At 52.1% G+C, this 17,222-nt stretch overlaps 1 protein-coding gene across 1 annotated transcript in view; it reads left to right on the top strand.

Moving 5' to 3' along the window:
- The first annotated feature begins 151 nt into the window (after positions 1–151).
- PKP1 (plakophilin 1) overlaps positions 152–17,222 on the top strand; it is a 48,225-nt gene continuing 31,154 nt past the window's right edge. Inside the window, exons 1-2 of the mRNA XM_015650358.3 lie at positions 152–578; positions 8,069–8,169. Of these exons, the coding sequence (XP_015505844.1) occupies positions 377–578; positions 8,069–8,169 (303 nt within the window). The 5' untranslated portion in view covers positions 152–376. The remainder of the gene's footprint in view (positions 579–8,068; positions 8,170–17,222) is intronic.

Below are 17,222 nucleotides of genomic sequence, written 5' to 3' on the forward strand. Positions count from 1 at the left end.
GGTGACCCATAGCCCCCAGTGACCCATAGCCCCTGGGTGACCCACAGCCCCCCCCAGTGACCCATAGCGCCCAGAGCCCCCATAGCCCCCAGAGCCCCCATATTCCCCGGTGCCCCACAGCCAGTGGGGCTGGCCAGGGCTGGGGGCAGGCCCGCAGCAGAGCGGGGGTGTGTGCGGGCAGGGCTGTATATCCAGTCTGGCAGAGGGTGTGCCTCTCACACGCCGGGGAGCCGAGCTGCGAGCAGCAGCCCTCAGACAGCCTGGGCCAGGGCACGTATGGCAAGGAGGGCTCTGGGGGAATAAGCCCAGCACAGCCGGCGTTCGGTGGCCTCGTGTTGTCCGTGTGAGTGAAGTGCAGCCCCCGTGAGCTCCAGCCATGCTCCACTCCCCGCTCAAAACCGCGCTGGCCTACGAGTGCTTCCAGGACCAGGCCAGCTCCACGCTGGCCCTGCCCTCGGACCACAAGCTGAAAACCAAGGGCACGGGCAAGCAGCGGGTCCAGGAGCAGGTGATGATGACGGTGAAGAGGCAGAAGCAAAAGTCGTCGGTGTCGTCGAGCGTGGGCCACTCTAACCGAGGTAAATCCTGCGGCGAGGGGTCCCTGGGGCAGGGCCGCTGCTCTGGGGAGCTCTGGGGGAGCTTTGGGGGAGCTTTGGGGGAACTTTGGGGAGTTTGTGGAGCGGGCACAGATCCCTTTGCTCCTCTCCTGCCTCAGGCAGGCGGTGCCGAGATCTCCTGCGCTGGATGAAGGGTTTAGGACAGGACACAGGGCTGGATGCATCAACTCTTCCCTGGCTAGAGCTGATCCCGGCAGTGCTGCTCTGCTCCACATCCCTGAGGCACTTGGACATTGTAACCAATTTTTCCCCGCCTCTAAAGCTGGAGTAGTTGTCCGGTTTTGCAAATCGTTCCTCTGCAAATGCCCCCATGGCTGGAATTCCCCAGCACCCCTCCTGTGGATGGGCAAAGCTGACAGAGCTCCCCTGGCAGCCTGCCCTGGGCTGGGAATGGGGCTGTGCTGCCTCCTGAGCGCTGGGCTGGGACAGGACAGGAGGCTGGACACAAAGCTCGGCTCAGGATTCAGCTCTGCAGCTCCCAACACCTCTCCCGTTTGCAGGCTGAGAAGTGTGGAGTCTCTGGGACCCCCGGTGGGAGAGGCTGGAAGGAGATGAGCTGGGAGATGTGTCCCCGTGTTGGTTTCTGGGGGTGTTTCTCTCCGCTTTGCCCATGGGGTTCCACCTCTGTGCACTGAGTGTGTGCCACAGAAACAAGCAATCAGCCAGTCCTGCAGCCAGGTGTCCCCATGGAAACCCCTCCTCTTTATTACATCCAGGCTTCAAATCGTTCTCTCTGCCATCCTTGGCTCTGGAGAAGGCTGATCTGGAAGTAAAGCCCAGCTTCCCGCAGCTGTAAGCTGCAAACCCAGGGGATTGTGACAACCTCTGTGCAAAACCTCCTGGCTCTTGATGCCTTTTCCAGCAGCTACAGAGAGCTCTGGCCTGTCTGAGTCCACCAGGGACAGGAAATCCCTGGGCTTTGGGGGCACTGGGGTGCTGGAGCTGGGACGGAGCGTTCAGCTGAGTCTGGAGTGAGCAGCATGGAGAGGGGTCCTGGGTGAGCTGGGCAGGCTCTGACACCTCCTCTGGGATCTGTGCCTTGTCCAGCAGCCCTTCCCAGCTGCACTGAGGGTGAATCCTGTGCTGCTGAGGTGCCATGGTCCAGAAACCTGCTTGGGGCTGGCTTAGCAAGAGAAGCTGGGTGGCTGTGTGGAGCTGGTGCTTCCACAGGAGCCATCCCTGCTCTGGGAATTGCAGCTGCTGGAACAGAGGGATTGGAGCAGCTCCAGAGCAAGGGCAGGTGGGCTCTGCCAGGAACAAATCCCTGCTTCCTCTGTTTCTGTGGACAGACTCCAACAGCTGAGGGGGACCAGGGCAAGGAGAGCTTCCCTCTGCCACCAAAGTGGAAAATGGGAATCTCCTCCCACCTCGGGAGAGTTTATTGCTTAAGGTGTTACAGTGACAAAATAAAATACCCAGCAGGATGAGCTGAAGGGCTCTGGAGGGACAGGGAAGCAGGCAGAGGGATCCACAGGCAGAAGGAAGGGAGGCAAAGGGGGATTATCCTGCTTGGAGAAGAGCCCAGGTGAAACCTCTGGGAAAGGGAGAAGAAAACCAGCACATTCCCAAACTGCCTGTTTTGCTCAACAAGCTAAACACCTCCTCCAGACACTTTGGAGAATGTTTGGGAATGGGAATTGCGTGGAGATGTGCAGCTCTGGTTTCTGTGTCCCAGGGAAGCTGAGTCACATCCCACTCCCAGGAGCTGCCTCTAAGCACAGGGCCCAGCCCCCCTCCCCACCTTGTTCCTACTGGGGTGGTTGGCCAGCAAAGGTCCCAGGGGCTGATTCATCCCAGTGCATTCCTGGATGGAATCCCAGAAGGGTGAGAAGTTGCTGTTTATTCCCAGGGTTGTCTCCTGGTTGGTGTTGGAGTGGGTCAGGCTCAACTTTCAGGTGTTGGGTTTTACTGCTCTTGCCCAAAGATCAGGTGAAAAATCAGTTCTTCCCACAAAAAGGCTGTGTGGGTCTGCCAAGAGTGGATTCTGCCTGTCCAAACCCTCATCCAGCTTCAGCTCCCTGCATCCCCTGGGATTTCTCTGAGATGCTCCTCAGAGGCAACACAAGCTGGGAATTCCCAAAGCCCCTGACAAGTGCCTGAGTGCTTTGCTCCCTCCGTTCCCACAGTCCCAGAGTGGGGCTGGGCAGGTGCTGGGCCAGGTCCAGGTTTGTTGCTGTGTTTGGAGCTGTGGTTTGAGCTTCCACCAGCTGCAGGAACCTTGTCCTGCTGTGTGTAAGGTGGGGAACACGGACATGGAACCCTGATGCACACAGCAGAGTGGAGGTGTTGTATCCCATCACTGGAGCTCCTTTAGGGGTTGACACACTCTCCCTCACTACCCCAGTGATTGATGGGGCCATAAATGAGTTGGTGGAGTCCAGCAGGTCAAGGTGCTGTGGCCACTTTGGAGATCTGGTGTCCCCCAGACAATGTGGGGCCAAACTCGTGTGCACTGGGGTGGGACAGTGAGAAGGAACCTGAACTCAGTGGGGCCTCAGCAGCTACAGCTGATCCCAGCTGTGGAGTCTGGGATCTGCGGGGGTCTGTGGGGTCTGTCCTCCTTGGGCTTGGGTCTGTGGGGTCTGCTCTGGGCCTTGCCTGTCCTTCTCCCCATGGCAATACCAAACTAGATTGAGTAATGCACATTTCCAGGGAAAATTAATTTCAGTGGCATGGCAGAGGAAAAGGGCAGGCCAAGCTGAACCAGCTCCTTGTAACCATCAACTCTGCTCTGCAAAGTTCTCTGGCTAAAGGAAAGTTCTGGCAGTGATTTGTCAATGAAGAGACACATCCAAGGAGTGTCAGGTCCAGCTGTCCTAAGGCTGAGCTGGAATTGAGAAGTTTCTGTGCTGGCTGTGGTGAAGTGAAGGGTCATTTCAGTGATGGGACCTCACCTGGCTTTGGAGGGGATCAGGACTCTGATGTGAAGAGGAGATCTGGGGGATAAAAAGTCTTTAAGTTCCCTCAGCGTGAGATGATTCAGTGAAAGGTTCCACTCTTTCACAAACCTCAGATTTTTGGGATACAAAAAAATCCCCAAGCCCATCAGCTCATAGGCCAGAAGGCAGAACTGGAGTTTTGTCATTCCTGCAGGAATCTCATTGTCTGGGATTTCACTGACACTTCTCTCCTAGAAGGCACCCAGGCTTTGCTTTGTGCCTCCCACAGGCCTCTACTCTCCCTGTGTTTTTCCTATGTTTAATCATCCTTATTGTTTAAAGCCGTGCATAGTTTATGATTTACCTTGCCAAGCCTGCACTGCCAGTGACTGGTTCTTGTCTTGCCTTTCCTTGCCACAAATTAATATTTATTAACAGACATTCTTTTCCACAATCTCCACATTTGCTGTGTGTGTCCAGCTGGCTTTGGGGAAACAGCACTTTGGACACAGCTCTCTTCCTCCACCAGTGCCAGCTGCAAGAGAGGAGAGCTGCCTTTGAGGAAAGGAAATAACTCATCAAAACCAGCTGCCCTGGCTTTGATGGCAGCCTCAGATTGCTCTGCAATAATGGATAACAGGGATGGAGATGGGGATGAGGTCAGTGGGAGCAGTGTAGAGGGGCTCACAGAGATGCACTGGAAGGTCTTGCACTTCTTATCTGCAGTAATTGGGTTTTACCCTCATGAATCCTACTGATGATAAAAGAGGTTTTCTCTCTCTCATGGGAGAATGATAATTTGGGGAGGGGGGAATCTGAGTAGCCTTCAGGGTTGTTTTCTGACCACATGGTCACTGAGAGGCAGGAACTCATCTCTGTGGTTCTCCCACATCTCTCCAGCTCTGTCCCAGCTCTTGAGGGTCCTCTGTCATGAGAAAAAGCTGAGGGAGCTGTGGGGGCTCAGCCTGGAGAAAAGGAGGCTCAGGGGAACCTCCTGGCTCTGAACAACTCCCTGCCAGGAGGGGACAGCCAGGGGAGGAGTTGGGCTCTGCTGCCAGGGAACAGGGACAGCACAGGAGGAAACAGCATCGAGCTGTGCCCGGGGAGGCTCAGGTTCTATAATTCTAATTCTAATTTACACAATTTCTTTGTGGAAAGGGTGGTCACTGCCCAGGGCAGTGGTGGAGTCACCATCCCTGGAAGTGTTGAGAAGATGTGTGGATGTGGCACTGGGGACAGGGGTTAGTGGTGAACACGTGGTGCTGGGGAAATGGCAGGACTCTTATCTCAGAGGGCTTTTCAACCTCAGTGACTCTGTGATTCCGTGGTTCTGTGTTCCCTGCTCTGAGTACAGTGCTTTGAATTGGCTCTGTGTTTGCCCAAGTGCACATGGGCCCTTCAGGGACCTGAACAGGGACACAGACGTGTGGATGTAGCCAGAAAAAAAGCAGGAGGGGAGAATCTTCCACTAAGAACATTTCCACCGTGGCCCAGATGTCTTTTTTTTGTGATTGCCTGGGTTTATTCTAAATTGCAAGGACCTGTAACCAGGTTGTGTGGTCTTTGCTCTTGAGGTGTTTGACAAGAGGGATCTCTTTCCTGTCCTGAGGGCTGGGGATACAGCTCCTAGCTGTAAGATGAACCAAGCAGAGAAGTGTCCAAGCCTGCACAAACAAAGATCAGGTTTTCTTCAGCCACCTCCGTCAGAAAATCCCCAGGTTCTTCCTGGCCTCAAGACTGAGCTCTCCAAGCAATAAATCTCAGTTGAGTAGTGGCAGGAGAAGCATCTTCTCCAACCTGCAGGGTGACTTCAAAATGCCTTGAACATTTGAGGTTCTGTGTAATTACGTGTTTATAAGCTCTTATGTATAAGTTCTGGGAGGTGAAGGCAACCCTTCCACCTCTGGAGAACATAAACTTGAACCAACTGCCTGATCTCCTGAATTCAGCCATGAAGCAGTGAATTTATTGAGGAAAGTTACAGATGTGCCTAAACTGGCTTATTTTGGGTGTCTCCTTGCTCTACCCCAAAGTCTGGGGTGCATGGCAGGAACAGAGACTGAAATAAAAAGTGTTGTCCCCAGGCAGGACTGGTCTCGTAAGTCAGGCACAAAACCCCTTTTTACAGCTGCTCACTCAGGAAAATGCTCTAGGTGCTCCCACCTGCAGTTCCAGGATGTTTACAGAGAACAAGAGGCTGATGTGAAGAAGGAATTTCCAGGAAATTATCATGGAATGGCTTTACCTTCCTGCTCAGGATTATGGTTATCAGATAACTCCGTGTCCTGGGGAACCACCTGGCCCAAACTCAGCACTTCCAGCACAGCTTTGCTGCTGTGAGACCCAACACTGATGTCCTGATGTGGAGCTGAAGGGCAGTTCCAGGCTGGAGAGGGAGCACAAGGTGAAGGACGTGCCTGAATCTCCTGCTGCATTTCCAGGGCCACTTCCTTGCCTGATCAGCAAGTTCTGGGCAACTTCACGTGCATGAGGCACCTGGGGCTGGGGAGATCTGATGGGGAGCAGTGCCCAGTGAGTCTCCAGACTTCGCAAAAGGAGCTCCTGTGGTTTCCTGCCCAGGTGCAGGGCTGGGAGCTGACCTGGCTGTTGCCTGCTCTCCATCCAGGGATGTTCTCCAGGTGCAGTCCTGCTGACAATAGAAAGCAAATGTCATTATTTACACCACATCCACAAGAATCATCTTCCTGAGAAAATGCAAGAATTTTTAGCCACAAACCAAATCACCATAACAGGTTCTGGGTGCCTCAGGCAGGGCAATAAATTAGGTTTATTCCAAGGATCAGTGGCTGGAGGAGACCTGAGTGGCTCCGGGGCCTTTGTGGTCGAGCTTATCCAGTTTATCTCAGAGATGAGTCTTATCAAACAATCACAGAGATTAGGATATTTCTGGCATTACCCACCAGTTTAGGTGCATAAGTCAGGACAGGTAAGTCCTGATTTTGTACTTTGTTAGACATTCAGAGCTTCCCCTGGAAGTTAATTGGAGTGTAGGGTTTACACTTCCTCATAACGGGACCTGGGATGCCACAATTATTGAGCACTTGTGAAAATGAAACAGAAATCACCCTGAACTCTTTTGGACCATCCCAAGGGGCTTAAGGGAATTCCATCGTGGAAAGAGAATGATTCACCTCATTTGTCTTGTAGTGATGAATGTGGCATTGAGTAAAATACTTTTAGAATGGATCCAAAGGTTGCAGTGCCAGAGACTGCTGGGAGAGCTCGTGGAAGCTCTGGGGTAGGTAAATCCAAACTCTGGTTAAACAGAGTTTCCTGAGAAACAGGAAAAATGGCCAATGGCTTCTTCCTGATCTGAGATATTTGCATCTTTAAAAGACACATTTGAGATCCAGTCTCAATTATTCCTCCAGCATCCCAAAAATAATGATGGAGCTCTATACATTTTCAGGAGAAGAAAGCACAGACACACAAAGTGATCTTTTAGAGATGAGATTGGAATCCAAAGAGTGCAGTGAGGTTCTGTGGTGTTTGACTGGTTTAGATCCCCAGGTGTTAATTAAACTGGATCTTCCTTTAGCCATGCTGTTTGCTAATGAGCATTGATTGATTTTAGCAGGCCTTGCTCAGGCTGCTCCTGCTGTTGGGATTGGTGGGATTCAGATGAGGACTGGTGGAAGGGACAGGGGAGGCTTTTGCCTTCAGAAAAGGAAATTGTATTTACTACAAGTCTCCCACAGGCAGATATTCTGGGACATGTAGCACAAAATATCATCAGGTTCCTCTCATACAACAGCTTGGAGGCCACAGGTGAGGAGAGAAACTCCTCACCTGTGACAAAAGGCTGAGAGAACTGGGATTGTTCAGCCCTAGAAAAGAGAAGCTTTGGGGTGACCTAATTGTGGCCTTCCAGTACCTGAAGGAACTGAGAGGAAACATGGAGAGAGATTATTTACAAGGGCCTGGAGGGACAGGACACAGGGAATGGCTTCCCACTGCCAGAGGGAAGAGTTAGATGGGATTTTGGGAAGGAATTCCTCCCTGTGAGGGTGGTGAGGCTCTGGCACAGGTTACCCAGAGCAGCTGTGGCTGCCCCATCCCTGGGAGTGCCCAAGGCCAGGTTGGAGAGGGCTTGGATCAACCTGGGAATGTGTCCCTGCCTGTGGCAGAGGGGTGGGATGGGATGGGATGGGATGGGATGGGATGGGATGGGATGGGATGGGATGGGATGGGATGGGCTTTAAGGCCCAACCCAAACCATTCTGGGATTCTGTGGTTCCATGATGTCAGACACTGGTCCCCTCTCTGACCCTTTCTGCTCCTCTGCTTTGGGTTTTATGGCATTTGGTTTCTTGTGCTGCAAAGCTTGGGCTGGTTCGTGGGCTGTGTGGTGTGAGGGCTGGAGTTCCCAGCAGAGCCAAGGGCTCCCCTTGCTGCCTGTATTCCCCATGTTCCTGCTGAGATTTAGAACTGTCACTTTTCTCTGACTAAACTCACTGTTCAAAAAGAGCTCTGTGCTCTGGAAGGGGCCTGCTGGGAATCCTTTCTCCTGGGAATGCTTTCTGATGCTGACCATGCCTTTTCCATTTGCAGGTTCCATGTATGATGGTTTAGCTGATGGTTATGGCTACGGGACATCCCGGGGCAGCTACTACACCAAAACCCAGGCAGGGAACAGCAGCTGGGGATACCCGGTAAGACTCTGCTTCATCTGGGAATTGTGGCATGGTCTGAGCTGACCTGGGCACAAAGAACCTCTCACAGTCACCTAAGGAGGTCCCAGTGCTTCAGAAATTCACCTGAGAGGGATCCTGGCTCTCTTGGCAAAGGATTGAGTGCAGTGCAGGAGGAGGATTGAGGGCTCCACAGCTGTTTGATGTGGGGATTCTAGAGTGGACAAGATTTAGTTTGGATTTGTGGGGTGCTGTTCAATGGCACGAGAGTTTGGAGGCTGCCAGAGGGATCAGGGTTGGGTTCAGACTATCAGTTCAAGTCTGGAGCACATCTTTGTTCCTGTGCACCAAAACATGGCTGTGGATGCCATGAATGTGGATCAGGGGATTTACATTAGAGCTGTGGTGCTGCTCCCAACCTCAGAGCTACTGCAGACCCTTCCAGATATTCTCCATGACTGCAAAACAGGGGGTCCAGTTCTTCCACGGTCATTTCCAAAAAACTATTGCAGATTTCCAGAAAAAGCACAGATGAGAAGGCATTTGTCTTTGTGCAGTGTATCTAGACCTGCCAGAGAGCTCCTGGTCCTTGGTGACAGACCCCTGGTACATGGGCATCACTCCAAACCATTCCACAGCCCACTGGGACAGCTTGTGCCCATGTTGCCCCTCCATTTCAGGTCTGTGTTCTCTCTTCCCTGCTTTTCATCAGCTCTGAAGTAGAAAGGGGCAATTCACAGATCTGGGATTTGAATATGAGAAAAGCAAAAGGCTCCTTTCAACAACCCTGGGACTGTAAAGCAGCTCCGTGTCAGCCATCAAAGGCTTGAACCAGGAAAGGTTTTGGTGGCTCCAAGCACACAGACAGGGCTGCAGCTTTTCCTGGTGGCTGCCAGATCCTCTGCCTGTTCAGAGCACCAGCATTCCTCAGCTTCTGAAGGATTTATCTGGGTCTTTCCTAATGGCCTTTGGAACATGATGGCTTCAAGGCAGTGCTGTCACTTGCTGAGCTGCATTACTGGGTGCTCAGCAGGAAAACTGTGAGCACTGGAGTGTCTTTGAAATGTTTATTTCCAGCCTGTCTGTTGGCCCATTTCAGTGTCCTTTCCTGTGCTGGTTAAATCCCAGCCAGGGGACTTCTGTCCCCAGAAGGGAAAAGTGTGTTCAGAGGAAGCACCAAGTTGATCAGGAGGATGGGGAATTCTGCTGTGAGGAAAGACTGGGAGAGTTGGGATTGTTCAGTTTGAAGAAGAGAAGCTTTGGGGTGACTGTACTGTGGCTTTGCAGTACCTGAAGGAGCTATAGGAAAGTTAAAGAGATTTTTTTCAAGGGATGGAGTGTCAGGACAAGGGGGAATGGCTTCAAACTGCCAGAGGGCAGGGACAGATGGGATATTCTCCTCTGTGAGGGTGGGGAGCCCCTGGTACAGGTTGCCCAGAGCAGCTGTGGCTGCCCCTGGATCCCTGGAAGTGTCCAAGGCCAGGCTGGACAGGGCTTGGAGCAGCCTGGGATGGTGGAAGGTGTCCTGCCCATGGCAGGGGTTGGAACTGGATGAGCCTTGAGGACCCTTCCAACCCAAACTATTCTGGGATTCTGGATGGGTCAGAGCACAGGTCCACACATCCAGGTGTCCTTCTCCATCCCTAAGGCAGTGGTGGAGTCCTGCAGAGGGTCCAGCCATGGTGACCAGGCAGGGTTCTTGTGGCCAGAAAAGTGCAACTGAGGCAGCTCCTGAACTTGTGAAGCATCTGAGCTTCACAAGTCAAACAATTGGGATGCTTTGACTTGATGATATGTCACTGTTTGCCTGTTGTGATTCCTGAATGGAGTTTGTGGTGCTTTGTCCAAGCAAGATTGCTCTGTCTCAGCCATTCCAAGGGTTTGTAGATGGGTTCTTTGTGAAAGAGGGAGGAAGCCAAGGCCCAGCTCTGCTCATGCTGGTAAGGTGCTACTGCAGTTCCTGTTGCTGGTGTGAGGTTTGTTGTTTCCTGTTGTTAATTCCTGATCTTGTTCCAAATCATTGTGGCAGCTGGACAAATGCTGGGTAGGTGGGAATGTGACAGGCTGGCAAACAGCTGGAAGTGGTGATGAAGGTGATGAAGGTGATGAAGGTGGGGACCTCCATTAGACACCAGAGGCCTGTAGACAGAACAGTTCAGTCCCTTCAGGCTCACCCAGGGTTTAGGCAGCTCTGTCTGTTCTGTGAGAGACTCCTCTGCACTTACTGAGGAGGGAAAGTCTTTCTCCAAATTTAGGTGTCATGCAAGTCTTTAATTCTAAATATTTTTGATAAGGGTCTTCAGGATCTGGGTAACTTTAGCAAAAAGGACTGGGACCTGTGGAGGATTCACAGTAGAATTTGTTTTATCTAACTGAGTCTATCTGAGAACAGCCATTTAGCCCTGACAAGTCGTCTGACTCCTCCCCTGGCCAGCAAAGACAGAGGCAGAGGCTGTGATTCATCTCCTCTATCTGGGAGATCTGTCAGGTCAGGATGAATCAGCCCCCCTGGATCCCTATCTCCTGCCACTGGAGCTGGCTGGAGCAGGGAATGAGTGCACAGGAAGATGACTGCACTCAGGGGCAAGCAGTCCCAGCTGCCACTGGCACTTTGGAACACATAACCTCCAGCCTAAATGTGCTTAACAAGCTCCACACCAGACTCCCCAACCACACTGAGCAGCCTCCTCCCTTCTGCTTTTCCAGAAAGTATTAAAGCTTCCACACATCCACCACCAGCCTCCAGCTTGGGATAGCTTCAGCTTTTGTCTACAGACCTGTTTGAAGTCTGTGGAGGTTCTGGGCTTCCTAAAAAATGTTTCCTGTTTGTAATTCCTGGGTTGTAAGACACAAAACCAAAAATCTATTTCTGAAGGAAAAATTGCTGGATTTATTTGCAGCTGGAGCTGGTGTTGTGAATGTGTCTGAAAAGTGGCAAAGCCCTTTGAGGTGCACAGCCAAACTCAGGTACCTCAGGGAAGTGACCCAGTGTAATATTGAGTGGAATGACTGACTCCCAATCCCCCTGGAGTTAAAAAGATGTCCAGGGAGTTCATGTCCAGGGTGTTGCTCCACAGCACAAGCACCTGAGACACTGCCCTTGGAGTGCCCTGATCTAAGGCACTGCCTCAGCCAGTGACACCAAGGGTGTCCTGTCCCACCACAGCTCTGGAAAGCTGCTGTCCCTGACTTCCTCCTTTTGTCTTGTGTCTTCTTAGAAATGTCAGACTTTTCACTCCTGTGGTTTCTTCCCAACCTTGTGAGACTGATGTTCAAATATTAGAGAAATGGTGGATCTGGAGCTCTTTCTGGATCAGTCACTTTGAACAGGCTGCCTGTGGCAGTGCTGGAGTCCCCAGCCCTGGAAGTGTTCAAAAACTCGTGATGTGGCTCTTGAGGACATGGGTTAGGGTGAATGTGGCAGTGTTGTGTTAATGATTGGACTCTTTGATCTTAGAGGGCTTTTCCAATTTAGAATTCTTTGGATGAAACCCTTCGATTCACCCATTATAGATTATTTTCTGTTCATTCCCCTTGTGGATGCCTTGTTTGCAGCACCACTATTCCCACTGCCAGTGCAAGGAGCACTGGGCCAGTGTGGCCACCCCACCTGGAGGCACCTGGAGGGCAGGGGGTGCACTCTTGGCTGCAGCTCTTCCTTGGCTCATGCATCAGGGGCTGGCACAGCCCTCAAGGGTGTTCAGCCTTGGGGAATTCCTCTGCTCAGACTGGGATGCAGGAATGGGAGGACCTGTGACTGCAAACCCCTCTGTGCCAGGGTGGTGCCTCCCCCCCGGTGCTGTGGAGCCTTGGGGATATTTGTCACCCCACTGTGAGCTATGAGTGGCCAGCAGTTCCCAAAGCCCTCCAGCCTCAGGAGCTGTGTCCTGCTGTGAGCAGCACCTCAGGAACCACAGGAGGGTCGGTGGTGACCCTGATTTACAGAGATGAACCCGGGGGAGGGTTAAGGAAGCTGGGCTGGGTACCTAGAGCAGTGCAGTTATGGCAGAAGGGCTCAGCATGAGCCACAGCCATGTACCCTGACAGCTCAGGTCACCCCAGAAATGGAGTCTCTCCAGAGTGTTCCAAAGCCACAGCCACATTTGGGTGGTCTGGGGGTTACAGGGACCTCGGTGCTCACCCCAGCTGTGGGCACAGCTTTGGAGAGGCACAACCAAATCCCAGACACACCCAGTGGGGTACTGCCAGCAAACACCTCGGAGGTTCAGTTCCCACCCTGCTCCTGCCTGGCTCTGTTGGGTTGGCAGGTCCATCACTGGCAGGGAGTCAGGGCATTCCCAAATCCCACTGCACGAGCAGGATGAGGCAGGAGCAGGACAAGGGACAGAACCCACGTTGCTCTCCATGCTGCTGCTTCCACAAGGAGGAAATCCCCCACGTGATGTGGATGTGTTCACAGTGTGTCCCCCCAGCACGGCCCCCAGCCAGGGCAAACAAACCCTGGATGTGATGCAGAGGGAATCTCAGATGTGTCTCCAGCAGATCCTCATCCCCACAGAGCTGAGCTGGGGCTGTGACAGAATCACAGGATCACTGAGATTGGAAAAGACCCCTAAGATCATCAAGTCCAACCTTTGACCCATCACCACTGAGTGCCAGGTCATTTCTTGACCACCTCCAGGGACAGTGACTGCACTGCTGCCATGGGCAGACCATTCCAATGTTTAACAACCATTCCCATGAGGAAATTCTTCCTGATGTCCAACCTGAACCTCGCCTGGCACAGCTTGAGGCCGTTTGCTCTTGTCCTGTCCCTGTTCCCTGGGGGCAGAGCCCAACTCCCCTCTCCTGTCAGGGAGTTGTGCAGAGCCAGAAGGTCCCCCCTGATCCTCCTTTTCTCCAGGCTGAGCCCCCCAGCTTCTCCCTGAGCCATTCCTGGTGCTGCAGCCCCTTCCCAGCTCTGTTCCCTTCCCTGGGCACGCTCCAGCCCCTCAGTGTCTCTTCCAGGGAGGGCCCAGGTGTTATTTTAGCAGCTCTTCTGGGAGCAGCCATGTTCCCAGACCAAGGAATATTTGGCTGGCCTGGTGGTGCTGGATGAAAGCAGTTACCTGTAGTAACTACATCCGTTATGGCACTAATGAGAAACACACACTGGTGATCCCTCTGCTCCAGAGACTGTAGGAAAACTTTTAACCAAAAATCCTCTGTGGGAGGAAGTGTCAGAGCTTCCTCTCCAAGAGCATTATCTGAACTAGAGGTGATCACTCTTGTCCCTGCCTGCCTTTGCCTCTTTGGACAAAACCTCTCATTGTCACTGGAAGCTTTGTTCCATAAGGATTTCAGGTCAAAATTTGTTGTTTGTTGTGACCCAACCTTAAAAAAACCTCAGAAGAGAGAGGTTTGGGTAATCTTGCCAGAGAAAACAAAGGTCCCTGCATGTCATGGCTTGGTCAGAGCCTGGTGTCCCTGGGAGGTTTGCATGAGACTTTAGGCTTTGGAAAAGCAAGTTGGACATTGCCTTTCTTGGCCAGAACAAACAGAAGCAGCAAGAATAAATCTCATCTGAATGAGAAAAAAAAGAGATGAAAAATCATAGGAAAGGCAGCTCCTGGGAGAGCTGGGAAGGAGCATTTCAGAAATAGATAAACAATGTATTTGCTGGTTTTGCAATTTTTCTCCCTGCCATGGAGGGAGCAGCACTCAGAGGGTTTCGCAAGGAGCGTGAGGAGCTCTCCCCACCCAGCACTCAGGGTGGGACCTGCTCAGGTTGCATCTCCCGTGCTTTGCCCTCCAGCCTGGGAGAAACCTGCTCCTGACGTGTTTATACGGAGCCCTCACTTCTCTGTCTGCTGCTCTAGAAACAAACAAATTGCAAGGGAAAAAACATCCAGGCAGGTAATGAACTGATGGCGTCCTCAGATGCAGAATCAGAACCACCCAGTTCTCTGGGAGGGCTCTGACGTGGGAAGGCAGAGCTGGATCCAGGCACAGGCTGCTGCACCTTGCTCCATGCTTCTGCTTCTCTGGAAAATAGAGGGAGGACAGAGACTTTTCCTGCCAAGAAAAAGGTTTTATGGAATAAAAAACCAGAAGAGGACGCATGGATGATGGCTGGGAAAATGCCATTTTGGCTTTCTCTCTATCAGCAGTTTTATTCCAGCTGAAATAGGAGGTTAAAGACATTTGTTTACCTGTCTCATGTGTTGGATATTCCACTTGTCATTCCTAGAATATACTGCAGGCTGAGAACTGGAGCTCCACAAATGCTCATTAATTTAAAGGCAGATTTGTGCTGCTGCCAGGAAGGGAAGCACTTCCCCCCTGGGCCTGACAGGAGGACCAGTGCCTTTCCTTCCTCCCTTCCTTCCCTGTCTGACCATGAATGAACAGCTCCCAAGCCTGGCCTCATACAGACAAGACTCATTTCACAGTGGGGAGAAGTTCAGGCTGAAATTCAGAATATCAGATGTCCTGGCTGCTCCTGCCTCCTCCTGCATCCTAAAGCCACAGGGGACTGCCAGGGCCTGATGGAATGGCTGGAATCAGAATCATAGGATCACAAAATTGTTTGGGTGGGAAGGGACCCTAAAGATCATCTCCTTCCACCCCCTGCCATGGGCAGGGACTCCTTCCACCATCCCAGGCTGCTCCAAGCCCTTTCCAGCCTGGCCTTGGACACTTCCAGGGATCCAGGGGCAGCCACAGCTTCTCTGGGCAGCCTGTGCCAGGGGCTCAGCACCTTCTCAGGGAAGAATTTCTCCCCAAAATCCCATCTAACGCTGCCCTCTGGCAGTTTGCAGCCACTCCCCCTTGTCTTGTCACTCTAGTTCCTGATGAAGGGTCTCTCTCTATCTTCCCTGTAGCCCCTTCAGATCCTGGAAGGTGCTGTGAGGTCTCCAGACAACCTTCTTTTCTTCAGGCTGAGCATTCCCAGTTGTCCCAGCCTGTCTCCTCTGGGGAGGTGCTCCAGTCCCCTTATCAGCTTGGTGGCTTTTTCTGGACTTGCTCCAACAGTTCTGTGTCCTCCTTGTGTTCGGAGCACCAGAACTGTGCAGAGTATTCCAGGTGAGGTGTCCCAAGAGCAGAGCAGACAGGAGAATCCTCACCCTCCCTGCAGCCCACGCTGGGGGATGAGCCCAGGACATGGATGATTTTCTGGGCTGCCAAGGAGCTGTGTGCTGGAAGCAAACACCTTCCAAGCTGCTACAACACCTCAGCTCCCATGGGAAGTGCCTCAGTGACAGCCTGAGCCCTTCAAGATGCTTCCCAGATCGTGCAGTGTAGAGGGAATCGCTGCCTTCTGGATCCACCCCACTCTGGGGGAATTCCTGGTCTTTCCCAGCATTTCCCCACACTCCTGAAGGGCAGAGGTGTGGATGGCACACCATACACACACCCATGGGAAGTGGGCAGGTGCAATCCACAGCATTAGGAAATCTGGGCACTGCTGAGGTCTGAAGGGCAGATTGATTCTTCCCTTTCACTGCTGCTCTTCTGCACAGGGAGAGCTCCCTGCACACAGGGTGGCATCAGCATGAGTTGGGAGATGTTGTCAGGAGGCTCTTTAAACCACAGACTGTGTGACAGCGTGGCCTTCCCCCTCAGAGCTGGCATCTCTCCAGACACACAGTGCTTCCCTCCTTCCTTGCTGGCCATCCTGGCTCACTGAATTGGCTCACTGATGGCTGCAGGGAATTCCATTCCCTTGGCCACGTTTGCTTCAGTGCTGGAAGTGACGGTCCCTGCCCTAGCTGGGTCAGCATCCAGCACAGGGATTTGGGGTTTAGTGTGGGGAAGCTGCTCCAAGGCACAGACAGGGCACTTTGCCAGGAACAGGAAGGGATCGGGTCAGTCCCAACCATTGAGGGATTCACAGACTCTTGGGCAAGGTCTGAGGTCTGCTGGAGCTGGCAGGAGAATCCTCATCGATCTGGGGCCGTTGGATCAGGCTCCTGCTGCAAAAAGGAATTCTGAGATACCAATTAGGTCCGTGCCACTTGAAAGAGATTAAAATGGGCTCAGCCAAGCATCTGGTAGAATCAGCAATAAAAGTCATGGACTGCCTTTGGTAATGAGCTTCACATCACACGGGAACGATTTTCCCATGAGTTTGCAAAAGGCTCCCCCGCCCTGCCGGGACCTGCTCGGACTTGCAGCCCAGGGCTCCCGTGTTGCAGAAAGGTGTCTTTGCAAACAGCTTCACCCATCTCGGGGCTGCCAAGGAGGAGGACAATGCTACAGCCACTCTAAACCCCAGCAGGAAATCTAGAACCCATCATTGTGTCTCAGTAAACAGAGATGCACTCCCCCCTCCCCTCTGTGAGTGCACTGCAGAGCAAATCTCAACTTTAGATAAACAACAAGTTCCTCTTCCAGGCTTCCCTGAGTCGGTTTCAGCAGATGCCCAGGGGCTCCACAGCTCTGCCAAGCTTCTGACAGCTCTACAGAATAATCCCAGCTTAAACTGACTCATAAAGAAAACCAGCCAGGCTCCCATCTAACAAGCAGCCAGCGGCTCCACTGAGCACAAAGTGCACCCTGTCCATCCCACTGCAGCCCTGTCCATCCCTCACTGTCCCCAGCGTTCCTGAGGCCAGGAAAATGAACTGAAATGAGGATGGTGTCACCTCAGAGGGATATCTGTGGTAGATCATGATTTCATTGGAGGGCACTTTGCTGTTGCTGTGTGCTGTGTCCCAGGCAAAGCTGGGATAGAGAGAGCCATGTGTGTATGTGATGTGTATGTGAGATGTGTGTGTGTGATGTGTATATATGTGTGTGTGTGTGTATATATATGTGTGTGTATATATGTGTGTGTGTGTGTGTGTGTGTGTCTGTGTGTGTGTGTGTGTATATATGTGTGTGTATATGTGTCTGTGTGTGTGTGTGTATATATATGTGTGTATATATGTGTGTCTGTGTGTGTATATATATATATTTATGTGTGTATATATGTGTCTGTGTGTGTGTATATATGTGTGTCTGTGTGTGTATATATATATATGTGTGTGTGTATATATGTGTGTGTGTGTGTGTGTGTGTGTGTCTGTGTGTGTGTGTGTGTATATATGTGTGTATATATGTGTGTCTGTGTGTGTGTGTATATATATATA

The sequence above is a fragment of the Parus major genome, chromosome 26, assembly GCF_001522545.3.
Source record: "Parus major isolate Abel chromosome 26, Parus_major1.1, whole genome shotgun sequence".
NCBI lineage: Eukaryota > Metazoa > Chordata > Aves > Passeriformes > Paridae > Parus > Parus major.